The sequence below is a fragment of the Gossypium hirsutum genome, unplaced genomic scaffold (assembly GCF_007990345.1).
Source record: "Gossypium hirsutum isolate 1008001.06 unplaced genomic scaffold, Gossypium_hirsutum_v2.1 scaffold_164, whole genome shotgun sequence".
Lineage (NCBI taxonomy): Eukaryota > Viridiplantae > Streptophyta > Magnoliopsida > Malvales > Malvaceae > Gossypium > Gossypium hirsutum.
Window position 1 is genome coordinate 31,279 of NW_024402848.1, and position 12,895 is coordinate 44,173.

Sequence of the window (12,895 nt, forward strand, 5' to 3'; positions counted from 1 at the left end):
ATAAATATTTACATAATATATTTTAATTTTTTAATATTTAGGTTGTTATTCTTAATTTTAAAACTTCCACTTATATATACAAACTAGATAAACAATATATATGATAATATGAGACATGATAAACAATAACATAAAAAACATAATACAAATATTAACATAAACTAGATTATATCACACCTATAAGTCAGATGAAAAAATATCATATAACAATTTTATAATAAAATTACATAAAAATTAAATGTTAGAATGATAAATTTGGAATATTAGAGATTAAAATGTTTTAGGGTTCGAATCACTTGATTCCCATCATGTATATGTATTTTTTAGATTTATCAAACTATAAAAAGATACAAATACCCTCAATTGTTACCTTGTAAAAGGAATAGACTTTTAGTAATTTTACAATTGAGTTGAGATTTGTTTAATGAGTGAAATCAACTTAGCCAAACACATTATAATAGTATAAATAAATACTACATTATACACACCTACTATGTGTGTGAAAACAATTTTCTAATAAATTTATAAGAAATTGACATGCATATTAAATGTCTTTTGTTAAGATGATAAGATTGATAGAAGTAGCCTTCATGATATTTTGGATTTGAATCTCATCATGTATGTTTTTTTTTTGAATATTTATCAGATTGGGCTTTTATTATTTTCAAAACAGAACTTAAAGTGGCCTAGGCAAACAGGAAAGCCCAGGTCCCAGAAACTCAAAACAGAAGAAAAATCTAAAAAACAAAACCTTAAAACGGCCCAGGACAACAGACAGCCCAAGACCTAAAATGCAGAAACGGAAGAAAAATCTAGAAACAATAAAGAAAACAAAAAGAAAACCGCCCAGTCAGATCATCAAAAACTGGCACCCATTTCCCCATTCACCATAATTTCCTCCACCAGTTCCTGTTCACCGAGAAGAACCAGTGCACACTCCTCATTATTGAGACCGTTCTTCTCCCCCAGAGATCGCTCCTCCACAAGACGCGGTTCAATTGGGTTCCTTAGCCCACTCTATCTCCATCCGTTGGAGAGCATAAACCGGAACACTCCCTACCAAGTAAGCCTGTTCTCTGTTCTTTAAAGTCTCCATTGCCAGTATATAAGCTAACTGGTTCGCCGATCTATGTGCATGTATGAAAATGATACTCCAAAATCGATTTTTTTTCGTCTGAACATCTCTGATATATGCTCCAATTTCGGACTTATCTACTAGATCTGTCTGGCATTTTTTAATTACTGACATTGAATTTCCTTCTATTGTCACCACTCTCAATCCCATTTCCACCCCTGCTTGTATTGCCATCAAACATGTGAGAGCCTCTGCTGCAAAAGCAGACCTAGCCTCCGTGTGCACTGTCTTCGAGATCAAGACCTTCCCCGCAGCATCTCTCGCTACAATCCCCGAAGCAAACTTATTTTGCTAACATTCATACGCAGCGTCAAAGTTTACCTTAATGCCCACCCCAATCGAGGGTTTCCATCCGTCCTGTACTCGAAAAAAGGTGTGGGTCTTTGCCTCAATCCCGTCAAACTCCTATATGTACCTTAAGATGAAAGTTGCTATCTCACTGTCTGATTGGACCCTCCCTTCGTAAACTCTTTTGGCTTTTTCAATCCACAAGGCTCATAGAGCACAAAAAAAAAAAAAAAAAACGCCTTTGGGGTATTCAGCTTCTTTCAAAAACCTAGGTAACCCATTCAGAGCAATCTAAATCCAATCTAGACAGAACGTATTCGAAATTTAAAATCTTCAACCTCTATTGTTACAGGACATTCACGAAGAGTATGGCATAGAGTCTCAACAACTATACCACATTTGGGACATGCTCTACTATTCATTAGTCTCTTATAATACAAGTTAGCAAACTTAGGGATAAAATTCCACGATATCCTCCATATGGTGATCTTGATTTTCATAGGCAATTTAAGATTCAACCAATGTCTATAAAAGTTCCTTCAAACATAACCTATCCTTAAGAAGACCACTCGCTGCCCAAATACTTTTTCCAAATGTAGGAGGGTAAATTCCCTAACCTGACGTGTAAAAAATCAGAAGATGGATAATACTTAGCTTTTAATTCCCACGATAGTAAAGAGTTAGGCTGGTCAATAAGACGCATCCATGTTTAGTATAAGAGCAATATTAAATTTCTCTAAACTACGAAAATCTATGCCCCATATACTTTTAACTCGCAAAGGTGACCCCATTCACACCAATGAATCCCCTTCTATACCTTTTTTGCCACCAAAACTTTGCTATAATACTATCCAACTCTCCGCACAAAGTTTTTGGAAACAAAAAATAGACCATTGAATACGTCAGAATGGCTTGTAAAATTGATTTTATGAAAATTTCCTTTCTTCCTTACGATACAAACCTCATACTCCACCCGTCAATTCACTTCTTAACTCAATCCTTCAAGCCTAAGAAAGACGTCTTTTTCTTTTTGCCCACCATAGTAAGTAATCCTAAATGCTTCTCTGAGTCATTCGAGTATCGAACACCCAACAATCCTGATTTCAGAACCCTATTATCGTCAAAAGTATTAGAACTATAAAAAACCGTAGAGTTCTCAAAATTTACGCACTGACCCAAACACATCTCATACTCCTTTAAGATCCCCTTCAGTATCTGAGCACCATTAGTAGTAGCCTCTCCAAATAAAATGTAGTCATTTGCGAATAGCAAGTGTGATACTTGAGGACCTCTCCTACTTGCTTTTGCCCCTTTTATCAAACCATCATGTAATGCAATCCTCATAAGAGCGGATAAACCTTTACTACAAATTAAAAAGAAAGAAGGGCTTCGTGGGTCGCCTTGTCGAAGGCCCTTAGTCGGTTTAAAAGTCTCTCCCCTCTTCCCATTGACAATAGCAGAATATGAAACCGATGTAATGCAGTTCATTATAATACCTACCGACTCTTTCTCAAATCCCATGCACTCCATCATTACCCTTAAGAACTCCCGTTCAACCCGATTATAAGCTTTACTCATATCTAATTTTAATGCCAAATAACCTTTCTTCTATGTTCTCTTCTGCCAATAAGTATGCAAATTTTCATATGTTAGCATCACATTATCTGATATCAAACAACTTGGCACAAAAGTACTCTGGGCACTATCAATACAGACATTTAACTCATGCTGAAAACAATTAGTTACCATCTTTGTTACTACCTTATAAAAAACATTACACATACTAATTAGTCTTAAGTGCACTAAATTCGATGGGTGAGGAATCTTTAGGATTAACACTATGTTAGTAACATTCATGGAATTAAGATCCTTACCATCATTTAAGATACCCAGACAATACGAGATAACATCGTTTCCCACAATATGCCAGCATCGTTGATAGAACAAAGCTAGGAAACTATCATCACCAAGAGCTTTTGTAGGACCCATACTCTTCAAAGCCACGCAAACCTCTTCTTTCATACACTTCACTGAAAGCCTTAGATTATCTTCCCTCGACAAACACCGTTCTACTCCTGTTAAAATATGCTTTGTATCACCTATCTCATTTGTTGAGAACAACTTTTGGAAGAATCCTCTCGCAATCTCCTCCATTTCCCCTTCCTAGTTTCCCTCTCATTCTCATACCTCAAACTTTTAATCGTATTCATTCTTCATTGGGAAGCAAAATTGTGAAAGAAAGTTGTTTTTTTCTTCCAATCATAACCAATTAGCATGCGTTCTCTGCTCTAAAAAAACTTCATCTTTGTTTATTTCTAATTTGAGTTGTACTTTTGTATCAATAAGTTTAGCCAGATCCCTTTTTAAGCCTTCTTTACCTCGCTTGAATGAACCCGCTCACTTCCCCAAGCCCCGTCTTAAGTATTTCAATTTATCATAGATATTGCCTAAGGTAGAATTCCAAAGGTGTTTTACCTTCCCTTCGAATGATTCATCCAAAGTCCATGCTTCAAACTGGAACTTCGCCTTCCTCCCTTCCCTTTTCTCTTGTTCTGTAAGTATAAGGAGTGGGCAATGATCCGAATAAGAATGCAGTAGGTGTTGTATTCTCACACTAGGGAATAAAGTCATCCAATCTGCATTCGCCACCCCCTATCAAAACGTTCCATTATATTAGTCTCAGGTAAATTTTGCCTCTCCCACGTGAACCACGTTTTACAATACCCAACATCCATCAGTCTACATTCCTCTAAAACTCTGAAAAACCTCCATTTGACATTCCTCCCATGGCACTCCCCATTCTTTCTCAAAAGAATACGTAATTCCATTAAAGTCAGCACACACAAGCCAATGTGACTCGTGTACGTTTTAAATTCCTCAACACATCCCATGCATCACTCCTACCACTAGCAAATGGAGCACCATAAAACCCTGTGAACCTCCACTCCAGTTTCACCTTAATCTCTTTAATAACCACATCATTATAATTCGTGGAAAAGCTCAATAAATCAATAATAGCCAACTCTTTCCAAGCCAGACAAAGATCCCGTCTTGAACCATTAGTTGAAACCTCAATGCCATTTAAGAAACCACATATCCTACTAACACCCTCTATCCTTCTTTCATTTAGTTTAGTCTCCATAAAGAAGACTGATTGGGAATTATACATCTTCAGTTTACGCTGAAGTCTTCTTATTGCCTGTGGACTCTCCAAACCAGAAACATTTCAGCACATGATTTTTATTGCGATTGGTCGGCTTGCTTTTTGGCAATTGCCGATAATAGATGATCCCAGTCCATCAATCTTCCATCTAAGTTTCCCAATGACTCATTCACCGGTGATTCACTGATACTCCCGCATTCCTTCTACGGTCTTTTCTTCCCTTTACCATTCTCTATGGGTAGTCTCCAAATCGTGCTCCATATCCATTTGCCCACTCCTATGTTGCAAATCTCCTAAGTTTAACCTTAAAACAGGGTTTATATGCCTTTCTGAGCCTCATCCCCCTCCCAAGATCCCCATCCAAATCCATACCAATCATAGTTATCCAACTTCACCCCTTACACCTTTCCCCCTTAGCTAAGTGCTATTCATTGCTAATGCTCTCCTTGACTTAGCTCTCAGCGATAGATCCCATCCCACATCAACAACCTCTTTCCCCTTTGCCATCCAGATCTTACAGAATGATTCATTATGCCCTAAACGTCCACAATAAAAACAAAACATTGTCAGTTTTTCATATTTGAAATGAACATAATAACATTTTCCTCTGGTGAACATAACTTGCTTCTTTCACTTCAAGGGTTGCTTGACATCTATTTCAACTCGCACTCACATATAGCTTTGTAAGCCGTTTTCTAAACTTTTAGTGTCATACTCCCAAGAGTTTACCAATAAAATCTCTTAATTGCCATGCTATACCTTCAAAATAAAAACCTAGAGGAACACCATGCACTTGTACCCAAAACCATGTATAAATCAATGGTACCTTGGGCGAATCCTCACCCTCGTCTATTCGATGGAAGACCAACAAATGATTGTTAAAAGTCCATGGAGCCTCATTTTTCACACGTTCGAGATCCATTTTACGAAATAAAAATAAAAGAGAAATCTCTTCTCCCCCAGATTTGAGATCTGAACCCCGCTTATCAGATGCCAAAGATTCGCCACCATGCATCTCATAGTTGGGAAATGGATTACACTCACTGTGAGGAAACACCTTACCAGACACAAATCAATGGCTTCCTTCGGTGAATTAGACTACCCCTGTACTTGTAGATTCTCCTCCGCTTCATTCAAAGATAGCTCTGCTAATTCATTCTCTATCGCCAGTAAATCTCAATACTAACCAATTACAACCAAACACCTATCATGCCATTGTCGATTCCACAATTATTCACTAAAAACAAACAAAAAAAATCCTAAAAAACTTTGCTAGAGAAGCAAAACAGAAACGTGCTACGACTATTTTTTAGTGTCATGTATGTATTTTTTAGATTTTATATAAAAACATAAAAATATAGAAATACCCTCAAAACAATATTTACCACTTTGTAAAAATAAAGGGTTTTAGTAAATTTAGACTTGAGTTAGGACTCGATTGAAGGTGACACAAACTCAATCGAAACTTTAAATATTAGTATAGATAAAGAGAGAGAACCACTTACATCAGTGTAAAATGTAAAACTAAAGTGGTTTAACACACTTCCGGAATTTTTTATACTACAATTATTTTAACATTTCAACTGTTATATTTCATATTCTATTCATGTAGATTATGCATGTCAAGTTTCACATAAATTAAAATTTTTTAACTATTTGTTGTATGTAAAAAAAAACTTTAAACCATTAAATGTATATTAATATAGACAATATTTTAAATCAATATGACAGATATATCAGATCAATTTAAAATTTTACATGTATGACTAGTACAAATATCTTGATAAATTAAAAGATTAGATTATTTAAGGGGGAGGGATCCACTTATATGGTGTAAAAACTAAAGTAGTTTTACATACTTCCGTAACTATTTATATGATTAATATTTAGCGACCCATCTGTTGAATTTATCAATATAATTGTACTTGTCGTGCATGTAAATTTTCGAAGTGAATTGATATTTCTATCATATTGATCTAAAATACTTTATATATTAATATATATATTCAACGGTTGAATTTTTTACATAAAAAAATAGTTTGAAGTTTTAAATTTACATCAAATTTGACATGCATGATCTACATGAATAGATCATAAAATATAATGGTTGAATCGTTAAAATGTTAATCATATAAATAGTTACGAAAGTGTGTAAAACTGTTTTATTTTTTGCATTATGTAAGTAGATCCATCCTATTGCTTAAATATTAATTGTATAAAAATTAAAAAATGGTGGACAACCATTGAATCTCTGCATCATGTACAAGTATGGTATATTCTCAATATTTATATGATATAAACGTAAGAAAATATAATAGATGCACTGATCTAACGCCCTTTTATTTGTTTTATTTGTTTAATTAAATTCATTGCTAAAGCTGCCTGTTGCCTATAACACTATCGTGCTGTTTGGTTGAGTGTAATGGGTATGCCATTACAGCCCTATTTCGTGGGCCCCACCTATTCTGTCGTTTGGTTAGGTGTAATGCCCTATTACGCACTTATTACATTATGCCCCTATTCCTAAAATCTGTTGCTTTCTATTCCCTTCCTAAAGCTCAGTTTTGCTTCCCCATTACAGCTCCCGATTTCATTTGCCCTATTTTACCATCCCAACCCGATAGCCACCTCCACCCTCTCCCTCCCAACATGAAACAGAAGCTGCCAGTAAATTTTTGTTTCTGAAGGTAACTGCAAAAAAACTGGAGGACCGGCCACACCAAGTGAGTTTTTCTCAGATCTGATTCCATAACTTTTCCTTCCTTTCAGCCGCCACAACTGCTGCTTCTTCTTCATCCGCTCGTCGGCTGCCAGTCATCCGTGTCCATTTTCGGACAACAGTGTCTTGACAGTTCGTATTCCGTAGGACACCAGTACGAGAGGGGAAGATCCGTGTCGGTGCTTCTCCATTGCCTGACATTCTTATACAAGAAAGGTTTTTTATTTGCTAACATTTTACTTCTCATTCTGTTCTCTGAAAAAAATTTGAATTTTGATTCATTCCCATATGACTCATCCCTTGAAGCAATATAAACTACAAACTGTGTGGTTTTATATTCAATCTCAACCTTAGCTAGGTTTACCTTCTTGTTGTGGTTCAAACAAGGGAGCAACTATATATGAAAAATCAAGTTTTATCTTTTTATAGAGGTTCACCATCGTTTTCACTAAAACTAACGACATTCTTCTGGTTTTTTTAGTTAGTTAGTAATATTGTTTTACCATTTTTATTTTTAGCTTGACATAACTGCAATCATAGCCGAGATTTACATTTGAAGCTTCAATGGCGATTTCATCTCTCCCTTGTATTCAACCTGTAAGAGTTCCTTTCAAAGTTTGTAGCTTCTTTCTTGCTGGTGTTTGTGGTGGATTCAACAATAAGAAAATGATAAATGCTGTTGTTTTTTCTTCGTTGAGGAAAATTTCCAACGATATCTACATTGAATCCAAGGTACTTTTTTTATTAATGTGCATTTGCTTGATGAAGTAGCCAACTGTTTTTAGTAATTATCTGCTTGTCTTTTACTCCATCAAGGCATTGACTGATTAAATGGTTTGCAAGCATGGATATTATACGGCTTTACCTCTTATCCTTGAATAAGAAGTGTTAAAATGCTATCTAATAAAGTATATCTTTCCCAAATGAAGACATAAGGATAAGCTAGATTGATTAGCTATTAACGAATGGAGATGTCAGATAGAAGAAAAGGATTATCGAACTTCGAATTTGTTTAAGCAGTCTTGCAGTAATAACTTACTTTGCCTTAGCCATGAATCCAGGCTTCTTTGCCACAACTCATGACCATTTGATGCTGATATTATTACTGGTAAGTTAGCCCGGCATTTGCAGGCCAAGATAAAATAGTCCTGAAACAGCTAATAATGTTATTCGTATTCCTCTAACCATATTTTCATCTATGTGTTTTGACTAGTGCTTAAGAATTAACTGGAATATGGGAGGTCCCAATCTTATTCATTACGGTATGAATTGTTGCATATCTGGAAAATAAAATATAGGATTAATGGTAACCATCTCTGGAAGGAGTCAAATGTTGCCTGGTACTATGAGTTGAGGTACTAAGCCATTGAGGGCTTGGTGGTGATTGGCAAAACCCTTTTGCTTTTGAACCCCTTGTCCTCTATCTTTATGGTTTTCTGATTTCAGTTCTTTATTATTAAAAATTAGATCTCTAATTTGTTTAAATTATATTGGTTGTGGAAATTTGTTTTATTACTAGTGAAAATACAATATGGTAGTTCTTTGCACTATGTAGACACATGGTTATAGTGAAGTTGTAATTCTTGTATGGTATCTCATTGATTTTGTATATATATTCTCTTAGACTTCTATATATTTTGAAAAACCGCACATCTATAAGTACCTAAATATCTAAAAGTTTTAATTTTAGGTTGATACATTGTTGGACAGTATCAAATGGATGACAAAGGTTTAGCAGTGGCTATAGCTCAAAATGTTGACACTGGAGCCATATTAATGCAAGGCTTTGTCAACAGGGATGCACTAGCTACAACTATCACTTCTAGGAAGGCAACGTTCTTCAGTCGATCACGGGCAACATTGTGGACAAAAGGAAAACTTCCAACAATTTCATCAACATTTATGACATATTTGTTGATTGTGATCCGATTCTGTTCGTTCTAAATAACTTTCTCATTGACATCTTATTGATTGCTTAATTTATGAAGTTTGACATAATTGAAACTTGTCCTTTAGATAATTTACCTTTGGAAGCCTGATGGTCCTACCTGCTACACAGGGTCAGAGACATGCTATTTCACATCAATAGGTGATTTGTTTAAGGAGCAAGAAGTAAGCAGCTCTCATCTTTAACAAAGTGCTGTCGCAATCTTTTAGTTCTACTTCTACACTACCTTATACGGTATTATTTGCAAGTTCTTATTTAACTTGGTTTGTATTTGTAGGTTGAAGAAACTAACTTGGCATTGACAACTTTATACTCATTAGAGGCTACAATTTCCAAAAGAGAGTTAGAGTTAGCAGGGAAACATGGAAAGCCTTCGTGGACTAAACGGCTCTTACTTGATGAAAACTTCTTGTGCTCAAAAATCCGGTAAAGTTATATTACCTTAAGCTACAATAGTGGTATGTGTCCCATAAAGAACTGCAAAAAGTGAAAAAACAAAGAAAGTAGTGTTAAACCACTAATGAACATGTCTTGAAGTGTGTATATGGTATATGTCCCATGTTTTGAAGTCTTTACTCTTTAGCATGTCCAAGAGTATGTGTATAGTATTTGCATGTTGAATTTTTTATAAGCAAATTAAGTGATCAGTTTATTAATGCAGGGAAGAAGCAGATGAGTTGTGCCGAATGCTGGAGGAGAAAAAGGACAGTTCATGCATTGCCTCAAAAATGGCAGATGTGATCTACCATGCTATGGTTTTGCTAAGGCGCAAAGATGTAAAGATAGAAAATGTTCTAGAAGTTCTTCGGCGAAGATTCTCTCAATCGGGTATAGAGGAGAAGCAAAGCCGTGCATCAACCGAGAGTTAAATGTAAGCTGTACTTTTGCTAAGGTCTAGATTTGCAGCTTTTATCCCATGCTTAGGTTGTTTTCAATAAATTCGAAATAACTATATCTGTCATAATTACCAGTTTTTTGCTTTTATTTTCGAAGTACATGTATTTTGATTTTACTTGACCTTTTCTTGTATAACAATAAGATGCATTTTGTTTCTTAAGTCCGCATAATATTCTGTTTTTACTCTGTTTCTTGGGTGCTTGATGCGGAGGTCATGGGGTGAGTAAGGGTTGGGTCAAGTTTATGTATGGCATGACCACCATTCATATTTGTCCAAGTCGATTACAATATGAGTACTTTTATCTATATAAATTGTTAATCCAAGTCTATTCAATCTTTAGACAAAATGAACCTTGCTAAACAAGTTATGCGTGCAATTTAGTTGGAGAGGTTTTTTGTTAGGTCATGTAAGACTTTGTTGGTTAAACTATTACAAATTCAAGAGCAAATTGGGTCCTCTAATATAAAAATGAACAATTAGTCCTATATAATTCGTTTGAAGCAAACAAGTAACTTTTGAATGGTCTAATATTTTCTTATCTAAATGCTTGTGGAAAAAATTGAAAATAACACGTATAAAAGTTTAATCATAAAAAATCCATCTTTCTACAGAAAGTACAAAAAAAAAGTTAAAATGAAAAGAAAACAACATTGAAGACTAAAATTGTTGCAATTCAAACTAGAAACAAAATGAATTGAGAAAATAAAATTTACGTTCTAATTTTAAAATTCGAAATTGTTGATGCACAACAATAGATCCTAATTTGTCAATGGACAGAAATCACTAATGAGATGAGTTGAAAGGTGCTTTACGGTCAGAATGGAATACATAATTGGGAATATGAAGAAACCTTAATTCATTATGTTGTTAAGCAAATTGAACTGATAGTAAAGTAACAATCATAAAATCATTATTCAAAGTCAAGTTGAAATATTTTAATATTGATAGAAGAAATTGATGAAGTTTGTTGATACAATCATAAGAATATTTAATACTAAGAATTTTATTAAATTAATATTTTTGTTAAATTATATTTAATATAATTATTTTAAATTATATTTTATAGTATTATATATTATGATTTTAGTAATTTCATATATTTTATTAAATTATATATTTTATTAAATTATATTTAATAATAATTATGTTAAAATATGATTAAATTATTTATCATTATATTAATAATCTATTAAAATTTAATACAATAATCATCTACCTAAAAAAATTTTTGCTAAGGTATTCTAGTCATTTTAATTTTTTTCTTTATGCTATTACAATATCATTCCATTCAACCAAATATAAAAATACTATACAGTTCTATTCCATTTCATTCAACCAAACAAAAAGATTACCTATTACGCTTCTATTCCATTAAGCCTCTATTCCATTACAGCGAACCAAACGTGCTCTATATGTATTATTTTCAGTAAAAACAATAAGAAGATTGTATTTCTATGTTCTGTCAAATTGAAGTTAATAACATAATGGACTTTGTAAAATATGGTTTAAGTTGGTTAGCTTGCGTCGCTCAAGGCATATTCCAAGCATTAAACTTCATCCACAGCTCACACATACCGCCAATTTAGCAATGACTTGCTGCTTCTGCTTTTGGTTCCCCATTTTTAGATTTGGTTTTTAATCAACTTCACTTTGGCTTAAATATTTATTTTTTTAACCAATTTGGCAGTTCAAGTTTTTCTTTTATCTCATTAATTACTTGAGTTTGATCTCAATGTTTTATTTAATACCTAAATTTTTTGTCTATCCCAATTAAATACTTATATTTTTTTACTATAGAACATGTATCAAATATTCATTGGGTCACATAATATCATTTGGCCTAACTACCAAATTGAATATTAAAGCCAAATTCATGTGCCAATTGAACCATGAATCCTAACTCGGCTTCAAGATGATATTTTAACCCTTTACTAAATTATTTAATAATACTTGACCGAATGAAAAGTATATTATATATCGATGTTGTTAAATCAGATTGGATCGATCGATTGAACCAAACAAAAGGATTGAACTGATTTCAGAGCAAATCGCTCAAAACTAATAAAAAAACCCAAAATTTGGGGGAAAATAATGTTTGAACTGGTTTATAAATTTTAATTAAAAAATAGATATCTAAACTATGCAGCTTTTCCTATTTAGGTACTTAAAGTTTTTTTTTTTGGGTCAAAGTAGGTACCTAAGTTTTATTTTGTTACCCGACCATAATGCTTGTTAAAAAAAACCCTTTAGATCAATCAAATTATGACGCGTGATATTTTTAATTAAATAAAAATATTTAAAATTAATATTCAATAAAATTAAATTAAAAAAAATAAAAAAATTCATCTCCCCTCCCTCCCTTTCTTCATATTCTTAGCTATGTGTGGAATAAAAATCCCCATAAAAAACATGTTATGGTCTTAAAATGTAGAAAATGAAGGTTTTCTTTTCTACAATTTTTCTTCTTTTTTGTTTTAATGCGAGAAATTTGAAGCAAAGTTTATTTCAAAATTTTGTTAAATCTCTTTATAAGGAAGATGAAGATGGAAGGAGAGAGATAGAGATGATAATTTTTTTAAATTTATTTTCTATTGGATCTTAATTTTAAATATTTTTTTAATTAAAATGTCACGTGTTATAATTTGATTGGTTCGGAGAAGAATAAAAGTTTAGGTACCTACTTTAATAAAAAAATTTAAGGTACCTAAATGGGAAAATTGCATAGTTTGGGTATTTTCTATATA

General features: G+C 33.4%; 1 protein-coding gene and 1 long non-coding RNA gene across 2 annotated transcripts; both read left to right on the plus strand.

The window, feature by feature from the left end:
- Window positions 1-667: 667 nt before the first annotated feature.
- Window positions 668-9,180, plus strand: LOC121226411 (uncharacterized). The gene is made up of 4 exons (XR_005924229.1): window positions 668-1,063; window positions 7,356-7,521; window positions 7,824-8,037; window positions 9,102-9,180. It is a non-coding gene; the product is annotated as an uncharacterized lncRNA (long non-coding RNA).
- Window positions 9,181-9,207: 27 nt separating this feature from the next.
- On the plus strand, window positions 9,208-10,310 carry LOC121226409 (histidine biosynthesis bifunctional protein hisIE, chloroplastic). The gene is made up of 4 exons (XM_041110353.1): window positions 9,208-9,225; window positions 9,322-9,417; window positions 9,531-9,679; window positions 9,915-10,310. Exons 1-4 carry the CDS (start codon window positions 9,208-9,210, stop codon window positions 10,120-10,122), a joined length of 471 nt encoding a protein of 156 aa, XP_040966287.1. The 3' UTR covers window positions 10,123-10,310.
- Window positions 10,311-12,895: the final 2,585 nt, after the last annotated feature.

Bases quoted from the DNA above. Each gene is read 5' to 3' on its own strand.
- LOC121226409 (XM_041110353.1), top strand. The intron at 9,418-9,530 runs GTAAGCAGCTCT...TTGTATTTGTAG, and splicing joins ATTTGTTTAAGGAGCAAGAA to GTTGAAGAAACTAACTTGGC. The intron at 9,680-9,914 runs GTAAAGTTATAT...TTATTAATGCAG, and splicing joins TTCTTGTGCTCAAAAATCCG to GGAAGAAGCAGATGAGTTGT.